At 38.4% G+C, this 24659-nt stretch overlaps 2 protein-coding genes and 1 long non-coding RNA gene across 3 annotated transcripts; all 3 read left to right on the top strand.

The window, feature by feature from the left end:
* Positions 1-547: 547 nt before the first annotated feature.
* Positions 548-7400, top strand: LOC128031544 (membrane-associated progesterone receptor component 2). Its single transcript, XM_052619854.1, has 3 exons — positions 548-968; positions 3789-3944; positions 5470-7400. Exons 1-3 carry the CDS (start codon positions 617-619, stop codon positions 5565-5567), a joined length of 606 nt encoding a protein of 201 aa, XP_052475814.1. The 5' UTR covers positions 548-616; the 3' UTR covers positions 5568-7400.
* Positions 7401-9317: 1917 nt separating this feature from the next.
* Positions 9318-13350, top strand: LOC128031547 (uncharacterized). The gene is made up of 4 exons (XR_008188116.1): positions 9318-11756; positions 11902-12039; positions 12595-12704; positions 12794-13350. It is a non-coding gene; the product is annotated as an uncharacterized LOC128031547 (long non-coding RNA).
* A 670-nt stretch (positions 13351-14020) lies between these two features.
* On the top strand, positions 14021-24347 carry LOC128031536 (protein Jade-1). The gene is made up of 11 exons (XM_052619840.1): positions 14021-14186; positions 16070-16202; positions 16592-16662; positions 16806-16963; positions 17054-17238; positions 17340-17551; positions 17640-17807; positions 17905-18021; positions 18642-19175; positions 21209-21326; positions 21465-24347. Exons 2-11 carry the CDS (start codon positions 16151-16153, stop codon positions 22388-22390), a joined length of 2541 nt encoding a protein of 846 aa, XP_052475800.1. The 5' UTR covers positions 14021-14186; positions 16070-16150; the 3' UTR covers positions 22391-24347.
* The last annotated feature ends 312 nt before the right edge of the window (positions 24348-24659 follow it).

The raw sequence follows: 24659 nt of genomic DNA, 5'->3' as shown, positions 1-24659 counted from the left end.
GACCCATCTTAAAGACAATAAACCGTGAGAGGAATCCAGCAAATCCAAAGAATAGACAATTTTTAAACAACAACAATAAACATACAGAAACTGCAGCGATCAAGGGCCATTTTGTACTTTAGCAATAGTAAAAATTGTCAATACCGATTTGAGAAGATAAATGGCTCATAATGGATATTGTTATCTTTGTTGATTTATGATTGTGATTTTTTTTAATGTTTTATTATAGCCTGCCATGTAATATTCAAAGCAGTTAAATCGATTTTGCATTTAATTCGCATTCCTTGTTTTTAAACGTGTTTTTGTTTTCTATATGAAACTTTTGAGCTGCAAGCTAATTAAAAACATATTTCCTGCATATTCTAGTATTTTATCGCGGTTAGCTACTAATAAATATAATCATAACGGTTACCGCCTTTTCATTACCCCTAGCCTTTGTCTGGTCCATAGACTGATCTGGTCGCATGCGCTCGGTGGTCTTGTAGGCGCCACTGTTGAAATGAAACTACAAATCCCAGGTGCCAACACGGTGTTCCGGTGACAGGCAGCCAATCAGACGCGCCCCTGAGTGCCAGCTGGCCGGGCGCGCGCTGTGGGAAGGCGCTATCGTTGCAGTATGGCGGACGATGGGGACGGTAAGAGTGCAGCGGCGGACACTAGCAGTGGGCAGGAGACGACGGAAGAGTTGGATCCGGGGACCGGTCTCGGTATAAGCGGCATGCTGCTCGATCTCAGCGTTCTAGTGCTATTGTTGGCCGCGTGCTACGTGGTTTACGTGCGGTGGTGGAGGAAGGCGGGCGCATACGCGGGCCGGGGCAGCGAGGCCTCGCCGCTGCCCAAGATGAGGAGACGCGACTTCACCCTGCAGCAGCTGCGCGAGTACGACGGTGTGCAGAACCCTCGCATCCTCATGGCAGTCAATACCAAGGTCTTCGACGTGACCAGCGGCAAAAAGTTTTACGGACGCGGTAAGGAGAGCGCTGGGCTCAGGCTCACACCCACATTCAGCGGTGTTTTTTAACTTCAGCCGTGGAAAAGGTAACGTTACTAGTATCCAGTAAACAAAGTCTACTAAAGCTGGAATACGTACTAATAACTACTTGATAGTTACTAGGACTAATAAAAAAGGCATTAGTGCTTTATTAATATTCTCGGTAGCCCTTTATTTTACAGCTTCCCTGTATAAGAGCAACAGTACATTATGCGTAACAACAAGAAACTAGCCACAAACCTATAGCAAGTATATTTGGTTAATTAATATTACTCCGCACTCATTTGTATGAACAAGGACATCTTAAAATACAGTAACTTTTTTTTTTTAAAACTAAAACTGGAAGTACCAGCAACAATGCATTCCAGGCTGATGGGAATGTTTCAGATTTAATAGTTACATGTTATACATGTTACCGCTGGATACTAGTAATTATTCCAGCAGTGACTAACATCTGTTGAATACGAACTGGTGACTAATTGTATAGATACATAATGAAGTACTAACATCTAATGAGTAGTTGCTAGTGAAATAGTGAAGGATACAATTAGATTACTGGAAACTATTTATTTTGTTGTCCATGTAGTTACAGTAGTAATAATAATAAATTGTGCATCATTTTAACCAGCTAAACCTGTAGTAAGGTCTCACTCTGTTTTGCCTTGGTGAACTCTTTCCCAGGCATCAACTTTTCATGTCAGTGCATTTTTGAATGAGAGCCATGTGTGACGTGGACATACGGGGTGAGAGCCATGTGCTGGCACACCCGTCAGGTATGTACTGTACAAGTACAGCTGTACCATGCATTAATCGATATGCTTCTTTTAAACATGTAAAGCTATAACAGCTTGATTTGCTATGACGGATATTAGGTCAGCTAAGTTTAGCAGTGGCCTTGGTTAAGAAATCAAGCCCCGAGCTTCATTCCTTCCTCTCTCCCCTGCGGAGAAACGCTCGTTTCTTTCCTTTGTGCTTTAAGAGCGGTTTACAGGCTTTCAGCTGCTTGGCAAAACAGCTGTTTGCTACACAGAATACTTGAACTATTTTCTCTCAAAGGCAGAACAGCAGTCTTTTGTCTGTCTGGAGTCTATATTTGGACACCCAGGTCAGAAGTGAAACCAAGAAGGCACATAAAACTAGGATTGCCACAGCCTTTGATTGCTTTTACCAAGTTTTGATTCACAGTACAAACTAAAGCCTGTGATTGGGCCTCACATCTCCCTCTGCTATATTTGTACATGAGATATGTTATCTGACCATCTGTGGCGTTTATGGGGGAGCACGGGACGTTTAATGTGTGTTGTCAGCAGTAAACCAGACTCTGACCAGTGCGTCATTCGTTTAGACACCTGTAGTCCCATGTGGCATCTTGCAGCGTTTCACCCAGAGAGAATATATGAGATCAGTTATATTTGCATGTTGCTGCATTCATATATAACCCCGTGAGACTATAGCTGAGGTTTGTATTTGTAGGCAGATGTGGTGTCTTTATCACTTGACCATAGGGCGGCTTGTCTTTTTGGTCAATGTTTTTACTGGACCTGCTTGTTTCTTCTAAGATTGCTCAACTGCTGAAAAAAAGAGGCTTTTGCACATGGAGATCAGATGATGAACCAAAGACAAGAAGTGTCAAAAGTGATTGCCCCTACTATTGCCTTCTGTTCTGGATAAACAATGACTAAAGCTCAGTCCCTCTGTCAAGAAAGAGAACAGAAGAATGTACACATGCCAGAGCAGCCTAGTCATCATCAGACTTGATCTGGAAGGCTTTTGGCAGTCATGTTATTTATGAATCATGGATTAGTTCCTGTTCATGAGGTTATGGAGTAAAACTATGAATGCAGCGAGTATAAGTGATGTGCCTGTCCTCTTGTCGTCTCTTTTTATTACATCTATTTGTTTGTTTGTCTTGATTATGTGTCTGAAGTTCATCAGTCTGTTGTGCTCATCTGTCACATTTCAGGTTTAGGAGGAAAGGTGAGGCCTGAGTGGTTTGTGCACAGCTGTTGGTGCATATAGTGTATTGTAGCAGCACCTCGCTCTCATTTCTTTACTCAGTGCGGTGTGTTGTTCACAGAATCTCTCACAGCTGTTCTGTAGTAGCTGTTTGTTTACCTGTGTTTCTCTGGTTTGTGTGAGTGGCTCCATTCATCTCCAGCTTGTCTGGGATTTTCTGAACCACTGACTCCACAACTGTTTTACTTTAGTAGTTTCACCGCAGCGTTTTTTTTTGATTGCATTTAAGCAGGGTTCTTCAAACTTTTATCAGGCAAAGGATTTTTAGCATAAAATGTATTATTCAATAATTATTTTATTTATTATAAAGGTATTATTAATAGTACTGCTTAAAATAATATAACATTGATGATAATAAATATAAATTATTGTTAGTTAGTAATTGTTTATTATTCATTATTATGAATAATTATATAACTGCTATTATTATTATTTTAAAGACTTTGCATACTTTACCTTCACTTTTTAACTTTTTTTAAATGTAGGCCTAACTTTTTTCAGTTTGAATATATAAATATAATTATTTATTTTTTTATGTGGGAGGGACATTTAACTTAATTTAAAATTCAGTTTAAGTTTAATTGTTTTGTTTTATGCATAGTTGCTGTTGTTGTTTTAATTAAAAATTTTTTTTGTTTTGATCAGACTCAGACAGTAATTGATGAATCCCTGGCAATATTGCATTTTCCGTTCTTACTCCTATATCTATAATGTGCAGAAGTTCCTAAATTTGTATTGCTGACCTTAATGCTGATGATGTGCTTAATGTCTGTTGTTCCAGAGGGCCCCTACGGGATCTTTGCGGGACGGGATGCTTCTCGTGGTTTGGCAACATTCTGCCTGGAGAAGGATGCATTACTAGATGAGTACGATGATCTTTCAGACCTGAATGCTGTACAGATGGAAAGCGTTCGAGAATGGGAGATGCAGTTCATGGGTAAGCAGGAGAATTCTACTTTGAATTCAGAAAGGAAACGCATAATTTGTCCCAAAAAAAAAATTACAGTGTCTGAAAGATTTCCCCCGTTTTTACAGATTGGGCTTAAGCCTAGTCCCAGACTAATAATGCATGTTTGAGCTGTTTTCACTTAATGAAACTTGCACTAACATATTTTAAATGTATATTGGTGACATTGGTTTGTCTCAAGATGCACAACTGTACTGTTGTTGTTGTTTTTTTTCTAAGGAACATTTATAAAAGATACTTAAATGTCCTATTTGAACTATGGCCTAAACCTGGTTTAGTCAAAGCACTGACTGTGAAACCAGGCCTTTATTGGCCTTTAGGGTAATCGGAGCTATGAAAGTAATGCAGGTAGTTAGTTATCATTCCTCCTGGACCACAAGCTCTGCATGTTGTTCCTGTTGTGCTGGTTTGGGCTGATCTCTACATTTACTGTAATCACACAGCTGATGCAGGGATGGGGTACTGGGGAAATTCTCTAGATGATGAGTGACAGTAACCTCCGAGAGCTGTAAAAAAAAAAAAAGAAATGCCAATATATCATTCTTTTTCCTGGTCCATTATTCAGCATTGATGTGTCAGACGGTCTCTAAATGAGAAAAGATCAAAAGACTGGTTAGTCAGTACCACAAAATAAAGTAAAGAAAACTATTTTTATGGCATTGTTTTCACTAGCTGCCCTCAAAAACAAATATAACATGAATCGCACAAATGAGTATCTGTGCGTGTATGTTGGGGATATTGACTATTGTTCTGTAGAAACATTCAATTTTATTTTTTATTTTTGACTGGTATAAAGCAATTGATTTGGTGTAGCACAGTCTGAGATCTATTTGTGTTGTTATGTGAGAAGCTGCTTGACTCCCCTGTCAGTCACCACGTGTGGGGAAAATCAGGCATGTAATTGTACAACAGTTTTATGCTGCTTGACAACTAAGTTACTCTGGTGATGATAAAGCATAAGACTTTTCCACACTGCTTGTTTGCTTTGTTACTACCAGAGATGAATTCATGTTAATGCCTTTTAAGAACCCTCTAAAAATAATTAATAAAACTGGTAGTTCTTTTTTAAATGGCTGTCAAAGGCAACAGTGTTGTTAATACAGTTTTTATTAATATTATTAACATTTTTTTTTTAGGTAAAATCAGTACTTCAACTTAATGATTTAAATTAGTTGGCAAAGCTACATTTCTAATTTTCATTTAATATTATTTATTATTTAACAAAAAAAAGTTTTTAACCGTTTTAGTTTTGTTTTAGTTAACAATAACACTGATGGAGAAAGATGGTTTTTTACAGCTAAAATAAGCTAATAGGTCCACGCTAACTTCTCCCTGTCTGTTACTATAAAAGTTCAATGTCCAAATAAAACTCCTTCCAAAAGTTTGCGCACAAGATAAATATACTCATAATTTGCATGAACAAGAAATAGCATAAATGCAGTTTTATTTTTAAACCGTTTTATTCATTCTTTTTCCAATTGTTCCTCCCTTTCAGAGAAATATGATTACGTTGGCCGTTTGTTGAAGCCAGGAGATGAGCCGTCTGAGTACACAGATGAAGAGGACATGAAGGATCATCAAAAACACGAATGATCTGCTGAAACATCACAGCAGCTGAAGGCCAGGACTGAGAAGGCCACCATCCAGAATAGTTAAACCCCAGCAAGAAACCCCCTCAGAATCTGCCCTTTGCCTTGGTTGTACTGTATCCCCACTACTGCTCCACCACAGAGATAAACGTGTCTGTCTAAAAGCCCCCTGCTGTTCTGACTGTTCTTCTTCCAAACAGACCAATAGCCTGTCAGAGTTTCCTGTACTCTTCTTGTCTGTTCTTGATACCTTCTCCTTAATCCAGCTCCTTGTCCCCTCGATCTTCCTGTCCCACCCAATCACTCAGTTTACACCGTAAATACCATCAAACACTACTTTAATACCATAAGTCACCAGTCCTACATCCTAAATCATCATTCATACTGTAAACCCTAAACCCTACAGTCCAATGGAAAGTGAAACGCACCCGAGGCTTTTAGCATCCTGCACATTTGCGTGTTCAGACTTCGGATTGACAATTTGAAGAGATAAATAAAAAGGAAGAAGGACAAAACGCTGAATACACCTACATGTTTACTCACTTGATTTTCTTTGGGGGACTTCACCGTTAATAACCTCAAAGGTCAAATACATAGAACGGGGCAGATGCCTGGAGTTCAGTACACAACAGGTTAAAAAAACGCAACCGGGTCTCTTTTAATTCTCCTCCGCCCGATTAAAGTGATATTTTTTGTTGTTGTTTTAGTGCATCAACACTTCTCAAGCATCTAAATCTCATGCTTATTTGTTGACTCTGAGAACGTTGTCATTTTAAATCAAAGTATGTCGAATGGATATGGTAACCAATCCAAAAGCCAGATTGTCTACCATCAGCCAATCAATCCAAAGGTTGGGAGGGTCTGGGGTGGGTGGGCGCTCTTAGCTATTTTTGTATTGTGTGCACCACTCTAGTGTGTAGCAATTTTTGTCACAATGTGATTGTACATCATTCAGGATGGGAAATGTTTGTGTGTGTGGGGGGGGCATCCATTAGCGTTCTCACCATAAAACGTGTTTTATTTGAAATGTGTAAATCTAAACAGCTGGTTGGGATGCAAAGGGAAGATCAGTTCGGTAGTTTGGATCAGCTTGTCTGCTCATCGGTCATCAGAACTCTCCCGTCAGCGTAGTTATTGTGCCTTATTTCCGTTTAATTCTACTTCAGAATAGTCAAAGAGATGAAGGTATGAAAACTAGAGGGAAAAAATGCAAAGATTAAACATGTTCTGCTCTGCCCTTTTCACAATATTTACTCTTAGAAGGTTTTTCAAAAGCCAAGGCATATTTCCCCTCCATTTCCTCGGTTCATACGAGGCGTGCTCGTGTCTGTGAGGGAATCCCACACAGGAGGCTTGACCATTATTGTGACCTTGTATATAGACTTTATGAGCTATTTCAGTGTTACTGCCATATCTGCGCTGTTATTAAACTCCACGCACTGCTGTGTTGTACTGGCCAAAAGATCCATTGCTCTTTCCCCATTTCCATCTTTTTCCACCTTTTTGTCTTCTATGCTGAGTTTATTTTTAATTGTGGGTAACTTGCAAATCCACCCTTAAGTGTTATATTTTGTTTTTGTTTTCTGGAGAGGGGAACTATGAGCTCGGAAAGATATTTTGTCTTGCTGAGGGGAGGGGGATGAGGCGAAATTCAAAAATTGTGGATTCTGTAAATATGTGTATCATTTTATTAAAGCATGTGCAGCAAACAGTGAGGTAATGCTGGCTCTCACGTCATGTATTTAAATGGAGTTTGCAAGGATGTGTGCGCGTGTGTGCTGGTTGCGGGGGGGGACGTGAATGTGTTGTTGCAGAAATAAATACATTTGGTTAATAACTACTGTTATCCTCTGCCCCTCTGTTGTGTCGTTTTATGTGGAAAAAATAGGCATTGTCTCTCACAAAGGGTATTTTTTCAAATAAAACAACTATGAAAGTGGAAGCAGAGCCTGTGACAACTGAAATGTAAGATGTGTCGAGAAACCACTAGGATGATTTACCTTTATGGATTGTGTCATTCTACCACTGTTTGTACTGGGAGTTTTGGACTAGTTAAAAGTTTGCACTTCCATACAGCATTTAGCTGGGAATGATGTGGTGAAGGGATAAGGGAGGAAATTTGTGGTTGGTTGAGGTATGTCATGCTCCAGTTATAAATACTGAGAGTGCATAGGCAAAAAAATGTAGCATGGATAGAGTAATAGCAATAGTTTGTCAATTTTTTTATTGACTTGCAGACTTATAATTTGAAGCATGATATAGCAGTGTGAAATGTCACACAATCTTATTAGAGCTGAAAAAAGTTATATATTATAAAAGGGTACATCAAACTTTGGTGTGGACACACTTACCCATTGCTAATGCTATGTTATTAGTGTTGTCTTCCTACTATAAATGATCACTTTCTGGGAGATGATTTCATTAAGGACTTGGGTTATTAAACAAAAATGACAAAACAAAACCTCTCAGTGATTGAAGTTGTTCGGCGTTAACCACCAGATGTCACTGAAACCATAATCTGAGGTATGTACCAATGATGGGATGTCCGAGTCATTTCCGTGAATCGGTTAATGCCGAAAAGCAAAAAAAGAAATTCCCAGGAAGAATTATTTTACAAAAAACATCAAAATATTTGTCTTGTTTTCCAGATCTTTAAAAAAAACAAAAAATATACTTCTGTTCAGGAAGGATATATCAAATTTATCAAACATGAAGGTAAAGAAATTTATAAAAACTCTCAGACCATCCACTCTGGAACAATCTGGTTGATGCTGTTAGGTAGACATCAGTGTTTCCATCATCCATCAGCGTCTGAGAAACGTTTGATCCCTGGCCACTTTAAAATCCTTCCTCTGTGATAAATCTTTCATTGTAGTGATTTTCAAACACATCAGGATTTGTGATCAATGAAAAAGAAAATCCTGACGACCTAAAAACTAAACAGTTTAGAAATAATATGCATTTATTGAGTAAAATATATATATATATATATATATATATATATATATATATATATATATATATATATATATATGAGCCCACCATTATGTGTGTATGTGATTGTGAAAGAATGACTTGTGTTATTGTATGTGTGTTTTGGAATCGTTGGGGTTTTTGTGATGATGTGTGTGTGTGTGTGAATGCATCTCATGCTCTGTGCATGGAATTATGTGGAAATGTTAATTATTTTTTTACATTTTTGTTACACATTTTACACATAATTTTATTAGATTTTACCCATAATGTTTTTAATTATTAAGGTACGTTTCTGTTTTATTAAGGACTTAGAATAAGTGTAATTTTTGCCTGAATTCATGAGGAAAAGATTCATATGTTGACACCAGTATGCATTCAATTCAATTCAAGTTTATTTGTATAGCGCTTTTTACAATTCGAATCGTTACAAAACAACTTTACAGAAAATTATGTTTCTACAATATTTAGTAGTAGCTTATGGTGGTGACTGTCAGTTTGTGCACGTTTGACAGGATTTTTAGAAAAAATTAATACAAGACGTAGTCAGCTAGACGATGAACATTATTAATATTATTAATTAATAATTGTTATATGATGCAGTCACACTTGTAGCAATAATTGTTAGTTCTGTTTGTTGATTCAGGGTTAGCATCATCTGAGGTCCTCTGAGGGTCAGCATCATCTCTTCTCAAGTGTTCTGGGTTCAGACTGGAGCTTGTGTAAATCCTAGTGACCCCGTGGCAAAACAAAGAAACAAAATAGAGACATCATTAGCATAGCTGCTGATCCAACAAACTAAAATTAGTTTAACCCAAGCTAATGAATAAAAATGCACATTTCATCAGATGCAACAACACTCACAATTTAAGAGAAACATTATTCGAATGCTTGGTGAAAGAGATGTGTTTTTAATCTAGATTTGAAAAGAGAGAGTGTGTCTGATCCCTGAATATTATCAGGAAGGCTATTCCAGAGTTTAGAGTACCTCCTTTAGTGGACTTTGCTATCCTAGGAACGACCAAAAATCCAGCGTTTTGTGACCTTAGGGTGCGTGATGGGTTGTAACGTGGTAGAAGGCTAGTTAGGTATGCAGGAGCTAAACCATTTAGGGCCTTATAGTAATGATAATTTGTAACTGATATGGAACTTAATAGGTAGCCAGTGCAGAGACTGTAAAATTGGGGTAATATGATCATATTTTCTTGACCTCGTAAGGACTCTAGCTGCTGCATTTTGGACTACCTGTAGCTTGTTTATTGACAAAGCAGGACAACCACCTAGAAGTGCATTACAATAGTCCAGTCTAGAGGTCATGAATGCATGAACTAGCTTTTCTGCATCAGAAACAGATAACATGTTTCGTAGCTTGGCAATGTTTCTAAGATGGAAGAATGCAATTTTTGTAACATTGGAAATATAATTTTCAAAAGACAATTTGCTGTCTAATACGACACCCAGATTTCTGACTGTAGAGGAAGTAACAGTACATCCCTCTAGTTGCAAATTGTAATCTACAAGATTCTGTGTATTTTTTTTTGGTCCAATAATTAATATCTCTGTCTTATCTGGATTTAATTGGAGAAAATTATTTGTCATCCAATCTTTTACATTTTTAACACACAACATGTATATTGAAAATAGAAGGGGACCTAGGACGGATCCTTGTGGCACTCCATATTTTACTGATGATAAATGAGATGACACCCCACTTAATTAAACAAAATGGTAGCGATCAGACAGGTAGGATCTAAACCATCTTAGAGCCTGCCCTTGAATACCTGTATACTTTTGTAATCGATCTATGAGTATGTCATGATCTATGGTGTCGAACGCAGCACTAGATCAAGTAAGACTAGAAATGAGATGCAGCCTTGATCTGACGCAAGGAGCAGGTCATTTGTAATTTTAACAAGTGCAGTTTCTGTGCTATGGTGGGGCCTGAAACCTGACTGAAATTCTTCATACAGATCATTTTTATGCAGGAAGGTGCTCAATTGAGCAGACACAACTTTTTCTAAAATTTTTGACATAAATGGAAGATTTGAAATAGGCCTATAATTTGCCAGTACACTAGGATCTAGTTTTGGTTTCTTAATAAGAGGCTTGATAACCGCCAGCTTAAATGGTTTTGGGACGCGACCTAAAGATAACGACGAGTTAATGATATTGAGAAGAAGTTCTTCGGCTACAATAAGTTTATTTAGCTCTTCCTGTCCTATGTTTGTAAAGCACTGCAGTTTATCTTTGGTTGCGATGGATGAAACTGAAGAGTTAGACGCTGTAGAATCTAATATATAATAGGTAATTTGTTAATTTAGCCACTGTGTTAAATAAAAACCTTGGATTGTTATGGTTATTTTCTATGAGTTTGTGTATATGCTCTGCCCTAGCAGTTTTTAGAGCCTGTCTATAGCTGGACATACTGTTTTTCCATGCAATTCTAAAAACTTCCAAGTAATTTTTACTCCATTTGCGTTCAAGACTACAAGCTTCTTTCTTGAGAGAGTGAGTATTACTGTTATACCATGGCACAGTACGTTTTTCTCTAACCTTTTTCAATTTGATGGGGGCAACAGTTTCTAATGTATTACAGAAAATAGTGCCCATGTTGTCAGTCATTTCGTCTAATTCATGTGTATTTTTGGGTACAGATAGCAGTTGAGATAGATCAGGCAGGTTATTTGCGAATCTTTCTTTGGTGGCTGGAACAATAGTTAATATCAGTTATACGTAGCATGCAGGATACAAGGAAATGGTCTGTAATATCATCACTTTGAGATACAATATCTATAGCAGTAAGATCGATTCCATGAGATATAATTAAATCTAGTGTATGATTAAAACGATGAGTGGGCCCGGTGACATTTTGCCTGACTCCAAAAGAGTTTATTAGGTCAGTATGTGCATGTTTTGCTTAACCAAAAATCTGATAGTCATGTGCTGATGTTATTTATAATACCTTTAGCATTGCATTTCTCCTGGAGAAATATAGTGCATGTAATACTTTTATATAACAAAGTTGTGTTAAAATGATCAAAAGTGACCGTAAACCATTAAAACAGAAATCTGGTGATACTGGAGTCAGTGTTTAGTTCCAGGTCAGAAGAGGAGATGCTGAAACTCATTGGACTGATGAACTCTATGAGGGTCATTGACGGCCATGACAAAGTGACAGCTTTCGATCTTTCTAACTTCATGACCGTCATAGTTCTGGGAGGTGAGTATAAATGTTGTTTCGACTCTTTCCTTATGAAATATGAATAGAATTATTTTAGATAAAAATAAAAAATTCCTAAAATGTTTTAGAATATATGCAAGAAGTAGTAGGTTTGCTGGGTATGTTATTTTGGTATGTTTTGCAGGCTGCTCTTGTGCATTATTGTGAGAGCTGGCTAAAGAGTATCCTTCCTCCACTGTCACGGTGCTGGATCTCCCGGCTGTGGTCCAAACCACTCAGCAGCATTTCGCCCAGCAAGAGGACACCATCTGTTTCCAAGAGGGTGCGTAATGACTAATGACACATTGTAACATTCTTAATGGTTCACATTTGACTGGTTCTCTGTCCTTCTGAACTTGTCGAAAACAACAAGCTGTCTAATGGCTGCCCTAACCACAGAATATTTTATGTGTGTTTTTTTTTTTTACAAGCGTTAATGAAAACTGAAACTAAATAAAAATACGGTATCTAATTGTTTTATAGATCAGAATTGCCATTATGATTTTTTTTCTTATTTATTTTTCTTAAAGTCGCATTTATTTAGAACCAAGAAAAAACATTACCTTCTACAGCCGCGAGGGGGCGCTCTGTGCTGCTCAGTGTAGGCTACAGGAGCAATGAGCAGTATAGAGCGCCCTCTCGTGGCTGTAGACGGTAATGTTTTCTCGGTTCATTCATCTTAGTTCATTTCTCTTGGTTCATGTCAAATTAATTTTGATAAATAAATCGCACCTGACTATAAGTCGCAGGACCAGCCAAACTATGAAAAAAGGTGTGACTTATAGTCCGGAAAATACGGTATATGTCATTTTGTATTTGTATGGGACTTTTTTTGAAGGAGAAATCCCTCCTGCAGACTTATACATTCTGGCACGGATCATTCATGACTGGGAGGAGGAAAGAAAAAGTTCCAACTATTGAAGAAGATTCATACAGAATGTCATCCAGGTGGGAACAGATTTCATTAACTGGTCAATAATATCAATAAGTGGCCCGAGAATGATCTAACTCTTTTCATCTTCATCATCTCTATCTAGGTGGAGGCGTTCTGATCACAGATGCACTGTTGTTTGAGAACCGCTGCGGTCCAGCTGTGGTTCAGATGTTTTCTCTGAACCTGCTGGTCCAGTCTAGCCTCTCATTATAAACATCTGCTTACCGAAGCAGGATTCAGAGAAGGTCTGTCAGACTAGAAAATGCTATTTTGGCACTCAAATGAATATGCACACATGTATTCATGTAAGCATTGTCAGTAATCAGAACCCTTCTGCCGTATCTGCAGACACGGGAGTAATCATATTCATGCACATGTCAGACATCTGTTGTTCCACCTTGGCCTTGTTTTGTTAAGTTATAAAGCATTTTATTTCTCCATCAGAGAATGAGCCCACTCCTGATCCTTATGATTCCTTCAAAAGGCTGTTTTAGCATCAATTCGTTTTAGTTATTTGTGAACTTGGCTCCTGAGGCCTACCAGATGTAGTCTGGCCAGTGGTGTGTCAAAATAAACTCCTCCCTCGTTCCCACCTTGTGTATCTAGGTTGTCTTGACAATTGGTTAAGTATGACCCCTTGTGGTTATTTGTTGAACTAACAGTCCAAAAAAAAGTAGTTGATTTTTAAATAAAGAAAAATTTAATATCAATTCCTGGCTTCATTTCATTTCAAAAATATGATTTTTCAAATCTAATAATCCTAATACAGTTCATTTACCATCCTTCTAAAAAAATGGCTCTTGATTTTTTTCTATTGTTTGTGTACTTGGTTTTTTTTTTGTAAATACCTTGCACCACCCTTGACGTTGCGCCACACATTTATACTTGTCCACTGAGAAAAAAAATCCTATAAAAGGAAACAATGACCAAAATATTTTGTTGTGAGGTCACCTCAATGGGATTTCCAGCTTTTGTATTTTGCACCTGTCATCAAAGGTTCAAGATGTTCATGATGCATCTCAGCTGTTTACAAACAAGTAAACAACTGAAATGGATTCGTATTTTCGTAACTGAGATTATTTAAACTGGACTGATATTTCAAATGCATTACATATTTGATATGTACTTCTGATAAGTAGTTGTGATGAATAATAATACATCTTTATTTACAGAGGTTTCCTATTGATTCGTATTAAATAATGAGTAGCTTTTAACCTGAGCTTTACAAAACAAATCCCTGTCATCGTCTCCAAAACAGATGTGGATGTCAGGGAGCAGCGAAATGGAAGTGATATAGTGATAATCATGTTCGGGCGTGAGCGCGCACGGGCATTAGCTCCCCCTGCAGGTGGACGAGGAGCAGCAGCGGCGCGCATACGTAACCTGCATGTGTTTGTGTGTGGGGTGGAGGAGAGGAGAGGAGAAACGAGACTCAAACTCTGAGAAAGCGCCACATAGAAACACCAGCGCAGGATCAGCAAGATCTTCCTATGAAGGTACACTAAATTTTCTTGGTGTGCTGTAGCATACATGTTTTAAAGGCAGGGACGTTCAAGTGCTTTCCAGGATTTCTGCGAGCTCTTCATGCAGATGGTCCGGTTCAAATGTAGCACGTAATTAAAATGGCGCCAAAGATTAAGTTGAGAAACAGCAGACGCTGCCCTAAATAAATGTTTACATGTATTTGACCTCTGTATTAATTTCTATAAGCTCCTGGTGTGGTTTGCTTTAATATTTGTTAGTTACTTTGAATCGCGTAGCTGCTAGCCGTGCGCGCGCGCGCCGTGTGTGTCAAAGCGTCATGTCGCAAGTTCGGCGCGCGCGTCCTGGCCTGAATGTGCGCCTTATCTTATTTAACCCAAAGGTTTTGGTAGCGAACCGACAAATGTCATCAAACGCATGCCCATGTTTTTGCAGTTTAAGTGAATATATGAATTTTTGTTATGTTTAGAGAGTAAAACATTCCCCGTGCCACGGTCTGGGTTGGTCCGGATTCAGCGCTGCCGTGATATTGGGATAAATAGCGTTAGACATTATTAATATTTTATTTTATGTTTGCGTTAGAAGTTAAATCCGCCAAATCTATGTATTTGTGCAATTAAAAAAAATGTTTTCTGATCTACGTAGCTTTGTATGTGGACTTGTATGTGTCGTGGTATTATAAATTGTTGTTTTTTTAAATATATCAAAGTGCAGCAGAGGTTGTGTATTAAAACACTGTAAAATTGATTTGGATTCAGTGGGAAAATTAATTATTAATAATAATAGTTTTGTTTTACTCTGGCATTAAAATGGACAGCTATGTGACGTCAAGGGGCGTGTTCTGCAAGTAGCGTCACATGGAGCGTTAGCGCAGCGTGAGCTGCTGTTTGTTTATATGGAGCGAGACCATAGACCGTATGAGCGAGACGTCGAGTTTGGCCAGAAGTTTTTTTTTATTGTAATTCAGTTGAAATTAGCAGAAAGTTATAAGATTTTGATGTTGTATCTTTAAATGTATTTATAACCATATGTTTTTTAAGTTTGGCATATCTAATCAGTTTTTTGAAAATCTGTGTTTGCTTTTGCTCAGTTAGTTGAGTAAATACTAATAAAAACACGAGGTCACTCGTCCTCTTCGTGTGGTGGTGTTCTGTAATGGAAAAATTGTTCGGCTTTAATCATTTTAAGTCGTTGAATATTCGCCACATGATTAAAAAAACAGTATATAAGGAGGGTTTATAATTTCCCAGCGTGAGTGCGTTGCACAGAAAATTGGAGTTTGCTAATTTTCAACACGGTGCCCTGGGTAATTTAAAAATCGGATTTTAATTTAATGTAAGTTACAGATGAAGCGGATAAGTTAATGGTATGTACACATGACTAGACTAGAGCAAAACAACCAACTTAAATGTGAAGTTTTTACGTTTCACGAGCATTTCAGTCTACCATTGGTCGATTCAACAGATAGTCCCGCCTTTAGACCCACCGGATTGGTTGCCCCGATAATATTTTGCTGTGCTCAATCAAGCAGCAGCGGTTAGAAGCTGGTTAGAAGTCTAGTTGGCATACCGCAAAAACTACTGGGCATGCGCACATCAATATAGCGTAATTTTTCTTACACCGTACAACGTTAATTACTATTTTTACCTTCTTGTAAGGGATTGGTGTAGACCTTAATAATTTTTGCTGTTAGCAAATTTCTAACAACAACAACAACGGTTGAATAGCTCCGCGTTTTTGAGTCTACGAATTTCTTCTAAATTGATTCTGCATATTAAACTCGAATAGAAGGACTAAGTTTTATAAAGTATAATATTAAGTAACTTAACGTAGTTTTTAAGTTGAGTTAGGCTTGTAAAGTCTTCTTGAACGCTGAATGTGTGTCTTCTGGCTTTAGTCAAGCTGTGGCTGGTTGGGGGAAAGCAGTGCACTCAGCAGTCATTTAGATTTCTGCATCACTTGAAGGCCACAGCAGCTGATGATGAAGCGAAGCCGTGTCCCAAGCACCAGTGAGGACTCGGATAATGGAAGTAAGACAGACAAACACTTTATTTTCTAGTGCCAACTTGCCTCGAGCAATCTAAAATAGCCTTTCTGGTAACACTGAAGTTGCATGTTATTAAAGTCACCGTGAAATCCAGATTGGACCGTTCTTATTTTTGCAATATGTTTATTGTAAATTATCTGCCCACATCATTATTATTATTATTTTAATACATGTGTCACAAGCCATCTCTTTATGCATAACTATTACTGCCATTTTTTAAAACTAATATAACCGTTAATAACATATATTAATTGTGTATATATATATATATATCATAACACTAACAATTAGTGCTGCTAATAACATGAATATCCCTCTTTCTCAGAATCTTCAGCACAACACATTGCATGCATTTGTTACTGTCTCTTTCAGGTAACTCCACATCCTGCTCTCAGCATTCCAACTCAAAGCACAGGAAACAGAATGGAAAAAGACCCTCAGAGGTACACAGATCTGCATTCACACTCCGAACCACCTCACATACGACCTTAACAGGCTAAAAGATAATGTGGTAGATTTTTGTCACACATCTTTTGATGCATATTCCGATAGTCACCCCCCACCCCCCCTTTTCTTTCTCCTCCAGGTGTTCAGGACAGACCTGATCACTGCTATGAAGCTGCATGATTCATACCAGCTGAATTCAGAGGATTATTATGAGCTGGCAGATCCCTGGCGGCAGGAGTGGGAGAAAGGGGTTCAAGTCCCTGTTAGTCCCAACTCCATACCGCAGTGTATAGTGCGGTATGAGTTGTATTTTTTTTTTTAACAAGTCAAATTCTTCTTCTTTAATGGATGCCATTGATTTATTCCTGTTTTCTTTTTTCCCTGCAGCACTGTAGCTGAGAAATCCCCAGCTCCTCTGTTCATCAGGCCGAAGAAGCTGATTCGCTCATCTGAGTCATCGATGCTGGGATACGTGGGTATTCAGACGCTGGCTGATGGCATGTGTCGTTATGACCTGAATGAGGAGGACGTCGCTTGGCTGCAGATTGCTAACGAGGAATTCAGTAAGATGGGTGAGCAGATACAGTCAGAGTTTTCATTTGACCCATTACGCACTCAAATTTCTTACACTGTTGGAACAAATGTTACGTGTGACTAACTGATTTGCTTGTAGGCATGCAACTCCTGGATGAGCTGACAATGGAGCGGGTCATGGAGGAGTTTGAGCACCGTTGCTATGACAACATGAGCCACGCCATGGAAACGGAGGAGGGGCTTGGCATAGAGTACGATGAAGACGTGGTGTGTGACGTCTGTCAGTCCCCTGACGGCGAGGATGGCAATGAAATGGTGTTCTGTGACAAGTGCAACATCTGTGTGCATCAGGTGTGTATGTGTTTGTGCACCTGAGTGTCTGAATGCATGTGCAAGCACATATATGTATAACATTATATAACAATGTACCTCCCCACAGGCGTGTTACGGTATACTGAAGGTTCCCGAGGGCAGCTGGCTTTGTCGTACCTGCGCACTGGGCATCTTTCCAAAATGTCATCTGTGTCCTAAAACAGGAGGGGCCATGAAACCCACTCGCAGTGGCACCAAGTGGGTTCACGTCAGCTGTGCCCTCTGGATACCAGAAGTAAGGATGCATGCAAAACTTAAGACTTATAAAGTCATTTTGTTAAGAGTAGTGTGTGAGCTCAGACTGGTTTTTGTTGTGTGCTCTTTACTTCTAGGTAAGCATTGGTAACCCTGAGAAGATGGAGCCTATCACTAATGTGTCCCATATACCCAGCAACAGATGGGCTCTAATATGCTGCCTGTGTAAAGAGAAAACAGGAGCTTGTATTCAGGTACACAGTGCTGATGTCTAACTAATATACAGATGGTTAATGTCGTTCATTTAGATATTCAAAATCTTCCAGAGGGCCTAAAGTGCATTTTAAACCTGAATATTTTCTCTCAATTTGAGCTCTGGAGAATAAAATATCATCAACTGATACCATCAGTAATTTAAGGTGGAAGCACTTAGTTACCTTTCATAACCTTAATAAAAAAGTGACACAATACAAAATAAATAGTATTTCTGAAAAATGTTTGAAATAATGTAAATTCTCTTCGGTTGAGGTCATATCAGTATTCTGATAAAGGCTGTTTAATTTTCCATGGACTGAGTCACCTCATGGGGACCAACATGTTGAGATCACATGACTTTTCTGATATTTCCGTAATCCCCCTCAGGTATTGGACGCTTTCAATCTCGGAATAAATTAATAGTTGCTGACTGCCAAAAGTAGTTTTATTTATTCAGTTTGGTTTTTGCAAGATGCTGCATCCATGCTACTTGGTTTAAATGTAGAATTTTGTTAATAATAGTAGAATTATTAATAATAATAAAAAGAAAATCAACTTCACATTTTCCCCATCTTTCTATTTCTTAATCCTGGCATTCTCTCTTTCCAAATCCCCCTAGTGTTCTGCCAAAAGTTGCCGTGTGGCATTCCATGTGACCTGCGGTCTGCAGTGTGGGTTGAAGATGAACACAATCCTCACAGAAGCAGATGAAGTCAAGTTTAAGTCTTTTTGTCCCAAGCACTCAGGAATGGACTGGAATGAGGAAGAGGGAGATGATGACAGGCCAGTGAAGGTCCAGACCAGCGAAGAGAGAGGGAGAAATAGAGGAGTGAACATCTCATCCTCTTCACAGCCCAGGCTAGCACAAAACCCAGAAGAAACCAGTCTCAGTGAGCGTAAACTTCGAGTTCAGCAGTTGGAGGACGAGTTCTATCGCTTTGTCGCCGCTGATGAAGTCGCAGAGCACCTGCAGTTGCCCCTGGAAACTGTGGACTTCCTGTTCCAATACTGGAAATTGAAAAGGAAGGTGAACTTTAACCAGCCACTCATCATGCCGAAGAAAGAGGAGGAAGAAAGCCTTGCCCGTCGGGAACAGGAAGTGCTTTTGCGACGACTCCGCCTCTTCACGCATTTACGACAGGATCTAGAGAGGGTAAGTTTTGCAAAGCCATTCTGTAGCCACATTACCACTTGGCACAATATAAAGGAAGACAGCAGCCACCAGTCACAGCTCAAGACTGTTGAGCCTAAAGTATTCTTCAGTTTTTTTTACATACAGTCTAATGCACAGCTTTTCAAAGTAATACTCCATTTGATAGCTTTTGTGAACGCAGGCTCTCTAGAAAGCTTAAGCTTAGACCAGTGCTCTGTTTATCTCTGGAAGTTATGACCAATAAAAATGTCTTTGCACTTCTTTCATAACCCTCTCACACAAGCGCTTATCAATCGAATGCAATTTTCATGCGCATCTCGTCAGTAAAGCTGCTCCTGTGATTAGAAGTAGATCTCCAGCACGTGCTTTCAGATCGGGATTGCCAGGTTTTCAAAACAAATCCTGCCCACTTGCTTCTCAAAACTAGCCTCAAAACTAGCCCTGATAAAAATTGCGTCCCAGGGTTAAAATACACGTTTTTTTTTGGTAGGGTTGCCTTGGTAAAATTCGCATTTCAGGGGCTAAACATCACGTTATTGGTATATATTGGTCCTCTCTGCCTTGTGCATATTAATCAAAATCATTAAACATGATAGAAAAAGGGCGAAACACCAAAGTTTCTGGCGCGAATTATTTTGTAATTTTAAGAGCAATAAACATATATTGCAATGTTAAGGAATTCATGTTTTTTCATTCAGATATGTAAATCAACATGTATAAATAGAATCGGTCTGAAAAAATTAATCGCTAGATTAATCGTTTAAAAAATAATCGTTTATCCCAGCCCTAACCCGCGGACATGAAAAACAGCTGCCGACTTGGCAACACTGGTTGGCCTTTACTACACAGAGCCGTAGTTCACTGACAAGCTACACAAAATCGTGTTCAAAATCAGCAAATGGAATCGATTTTTGTAATCGATTTTGTGTAGCAAAGTTCAAATGATTTGCAATAGTCACTTTGTCGCGTCCATGACACGGTGTGACAACTGTTGCAGCGGCTGTAGACACTTTGTTAGTGAGTTGCAGATATTTCAGTGTGGGTTTTTGTGGATTAGTATGAAAATAACCATCGTCCAGTCATCAATTGTTGGATTCCTATAATTGTTTTGTTTTTTTTATTCAATATTGTTACTAAAAAACTGTTTTCTCAAGGTTTTAAATTACTGTCATCACTAACATTTGACAACGTTTCTGTCCCTGTGTCGTTCTGTCACGCCACAGTCATTACAACACCTGTATCTCTATCATTAAACCATAAAATATGTTGCTTGGCCAAACCCAAATAGAAAATACACACTAGCCCGTTTTTTCAAATAATAGGAGAGTCAAGACGTCAGAAGTGAAGGAATTAAAATTTATTTTATGGAAATGTAATATAACTCTCTGTGAACTCCAGCTGCAAGAATTTAAGATTGGGACCCTAAAAACTATTCCCACTACACAAAGGAAGTTTTAGACAAATAAACCATTTTTACAGAGTAGGTAAGTCTTTAGATTATTATGTGCTATATTGCCACAGCTGCTGAGAGTATCTTTCATGTTTAGAAACTCCACACAATGGTTAGTTCACCCAAAAAATGAAAAACTGTTATTTATTAACCCTCATGTTGTTCCAAACCTGTTCATCTTCGAAACGCAAATGAAGATATTTTTCATATTCTCTTACTGTTTTTCCATTTAATCTCCATGCAATCGAATCACTCATTAAAAGTTGAAAAATATATTGAAAATGAATCAAGGGGTTTCAAATAAGAAACTATCGCTTTAAATAATGAACAGATTTCATTTAGGCCTTTGTTCATACATTAACATTGCAGATGCATAGAGCAAATCAACTGTAAACAAAAGCTCAGTCATGCTTGCTTGACATGCAAGAACAAACCTTATCAAGAAAGATGAGAAAATATTAGAAATAACTTCATTTGTGTTCTCAAGATGAATGAATTAGGCTGAGTAATCTGAGTAATCAAAATTATCACTTTGTTTTGTTTGTAGAATTCATATGTCTCACCTACATATATGTGTGTTCAGGTGCGTAATTTGACATACATGGTCAGTCGCCGGGAAAGAATTAAACGAACCTTGTGCCGAGTTCAAGAGCAGATCTTTCATCACCACATCCGGCTGCTCGAGCAGGGACGTGCCACTGGTCAGTATGATGCTCACTGCACTCACTTGAATGAGTATATTTCAAATATGAGAATATATACAATACAATATATATCTGTCTTGTCTGTATTCCGTTTATTTTTTTATTTTTTAAACCATTACCTTCTCTCCTGCTCAGGTATATCTTCTACTAGACGTTTGGAGGAGGCTATGTTTTACTTTCGGACAGCACCTCCTGTACCTGCATCCCCTCAGCCTTTGAAGGGTCACTGTGGCCACAACAGCGCCCTGGGCACCACTATTCAAAATCACGAGAATGGGAGCAACACCTATAGAGTCTCAAAGCATATCGAAGCAGACAAGCCTGCAAAGATGCCCAGATTGGAAAGCCTGGTCATGGACAATGTTCCCAGTACTGAGGTGGTTGATTCAGGCTCTGCAGGTTGTAAGACGGCAGCTTCAGCTATGGTGACACGTTCAGAGGGCAGACTGAGGGGCTGTGAATCTCATAGAAGAGATGAGGAGAGCGAGCGCCCCCTGGAGGACAGGAGGAGGAGGAGCAAGCTGTTGGAACAGGTGTCTATAAAAGACAAACTGAGACAGTCGAAGTCTATGGAGGACGCGGTGAAGAATGAGACTGATCATGACAACTTGGATGACAGATTACTGCTGTCTCACAGCAGAACCACTGCTAGTTCTGTAGTCACTGCTTCGACCACTTATAATGTATCACCGAGGAAGACCAACTCAAGCCATCATCAAGAAAAAATTGTGCCAAATGGAACAACTAGGCGGAATCTGAAAAACTGGGGCAGTTTCAGAATTCCTAAACGGAGTGAAAGAACGTCATCGGGGAAAGATGGACAGGACAGAAATGACATGGACCAAAATTCTTCCTTAATTTTTAATACAAGTCCCACCGCCACAACCTCCCCTCAAATTAGGACCCGGCTGCGGACAGGAAGTGAGAACCGAAGCCATCTGGAAGAGTCTGATCTAGGCCAATCAGAACAGGGTAAGAGGTGTCATGCTCAAAGACTTCGAAGCCCGATGACTAGACGTTACGGTTCAGATGTGATCCAACGTGGAGTTCTTGCATCATGAAGTGTCTAAATATATTATATTTCTCATTTTCATTTGCTCTTCAATGAAAGGTGAACAGGTGGAATATTTATTTTTCTATTCTGTAATTTCTGCTGTTGCTGAAACAATTTTTTTGAGTGTATGTCAAAAACATACGCAGAGAGGTGTCAAAGACCAAACGATTGGCTGATGACGAAGAAAAAAAGTCTTCTTAATGAATGAAACTTAAAATCAGGTTAAATTAACTGGCACAATTTTTAGATGAGTTATTAGCATTTATAACATATGTTACCAGCGTGAAACAAAGCCAGTACAGCCCAACTGTCTTAAGTTCCACAGAATTACTGCACTTAACTGTTTGAAAGAATATCATATCTGACCACAACTCTTACCAGTGTCCAGAATTTGGTTTTATTCACCCAAAAATAAAAACTTGATGTTTATCTATATGTGAATTTGTTTCTTCAGTAGAACACCAACAAACATTTTTAACTCTGACTCTTTCAGTCTGTCAATCATATAATGGATGTGAATGGGAATCATGGCTTTGAGAGTCAAAAAAACACAAACAAAACGCTGCAGCTCTTGACGATACATGGATGTGTAAAGACAAGAAAAAAATTGGTCTGTGCAAAAAAACCAAATGGTATTTATATCGTTTTTACCTCTGATTCACCGCAATGTATGAACTGTCCTGATCTCAGACTTATAAGTGCATTACCACCACCTATCTCTCGAATGCACCATTGACACTATCTACAGTCTCAGTTGGGAGTGTCAGTGGTCCACCTGAGAGATAGGTGGTGGTAATGCACTTATAAATTCAGCGATCCACCGTAATGCAAGAAGACGTGTCACGCAGGCTGTTGAGAACCACTCGGGACAGTTCAGACATTGTGCTGAAAAAGGTAAAAAAATATATATAAATACTTTTCAGTTTCTTGCACAGACCAATCGTTTAATGTCTTTACACATCAATGTATCGTCACAAGCTGCAGGGTTTAATTTGGTTTTGTTTGTGTATGTTTTTATGACTCTCAAAGCTGTGATTCCCATTCACTTAGATTATATGACTGACAGACTGCAACGGTTCGAGTTAAATATCTTTATTTGTGTTTTACTGAAAAACAAAGTCACATACATCTTGGATGCCCTGGGGGTAAGCAGATAAAGATCAAATTTTCATTTTTGGGTGAACTGTACCTTTAAGACTTTTAAATTGATTTCTCAGTATTCTGCTAACTTAAATGGCCATCATGTTGTGTGTATGTGACTCGTGCCATACTTAAGTTGTGGCACCTTTTCCTTCTCAGGTAAAATCTTATATTTGTACGTAATTTATAGTATTATTTCTTGTTTTTCTTTCAAACAACCTTAGGGTGTAACAGGTTAATGGCCTTAAATGTACTCTCTTTGGTCTCGAAGTAATTCCTTTCCAGAAAAATACAAACAAAAAAATGATTAACTCTTCACTTAACCATAATCTTCAGCAATAGATGGACTCTGTAGATGCAGACAGACAAATCCACACTCAGTATGATGACATTATGACACATATAGTGAACGCCATTCGCAGTTCTGTTCAGGAAGGCTTTTAACAATCATTTACTTCCAGTATCCATTACTTTGAATTCATGTTTGCACTTGATATTAAACAACACAAGACACTATTATAGTTCTGATGAAGACACTGTTGCAATGAAAGGACTGATCTTCTTGACATGGTTGCCTTGGAGTAGTACTCAGTGTGTTCTTGCATTTTTCCTTTATAGCTGTAAATGTATATTCTCATGCAAAATGTGAGTTGATCTCCTTAAGAAAAAGTGAATCTTGTGCCTGAGTGTTTTCGTTGAGATGTTGCACTAGAACATTAGCCAGAAAGCTTGGTATAACTGTTCACAGAAATGTTTCTTTTTCTTTTATTCTTACGCAATACTTTAGTTTTGTTGCAGATTGTGAATAAATTTTCTTGAGGTTACTTCTGGAGATGTCTGGATTCCTTGAGAGGAAGGTTTTCTGCAGGTTTTCTATTTCAAACAAGGCATCAGACTAACAATTGGCAAACGATAGACATTGGCTTCTACAATTACTGTAAACCATATTTGGGAATCGTATTTCTTTTCATTGTTGACAAATTACAAAAGTGTTTTAGTTCACATTTGACGCTGTCATTGTAGTGACTCAGAATGTTAAACACATTCCACATTTTAAATATTTGATTTGTGTATATATATATTTGAATAACTTTTAGAATAATGTTTATTAGAAGAAAAAAAATACATTTATGTCT

This window comes from Carassius gibelio, chromosome A17, assembly GCF_023724105.1.
Source record: "Carassius gibelio isolate Cgi1373 ecotype wild population from Czech Republic chromosome A17, carGib1.2-hapl.c, whole genome shotgun sequence".
NCBI lineage: Eukaryota > Metazoa > Chordata > Actinopteri > Cypriniformes > Cyprinidae > Carassius > Carassius gibelio.
This window is presented reverse-complemented; position numbering and strand designations above follow the sequence as displayed.

What these genes read in the sequence shown, in the direction of transcription:
- LOC128031536 (XM_052619840.1), top strand. Translation starts at nt 16,151, where the DNA reads ATGATGAAGCGAAGCCGTGTCCCAAGCACCAGTGAGGACTCGGATAAT. An exon ending in GCAACATCTGTGTGCATCAG is followed by an intron (nt 17,552 to 17,639) that starts GTGTGTATGTGT and finishes ACCTCCCCACAG; the next exon opens with GCGTGTTACGGTATACTGAA. An exon ending in AAACAGGAGCTTGTATTCAG is followed by an intron (nt 18,022 to 18,641) that starts GTACACAGTGCT and finishes AAATCCCCCTAG; the next exon opens with TGTTCTGCCAAAAGTTGCCG.
- LOC128031544 (XM_052619854.1), top strand. Translation starts at nt 617, where the DNA reads ATGGCGGACGATGGGGACGGTAAGAGTGCAGCGGCGGACACTAGCAGT. An exon ending in CAAAAAGTTTTACGGACGCG is followed by an intron (nt 969 to 3,788) that starts GTAAGGAGAGCG and finishes CTGTTGTTCCAG; the next exon opens with AGGGCCCCTACGGGATCTTT. An exon ending in ATGGGAGATGCAGTTCATGG is followed by an intron (nt 3,945 to 5,469) that starts GTAAGCAGGAGA and finishes CCTCCCTTTCAG; the next exon opens with AGAAATATGATTACGTTGGC.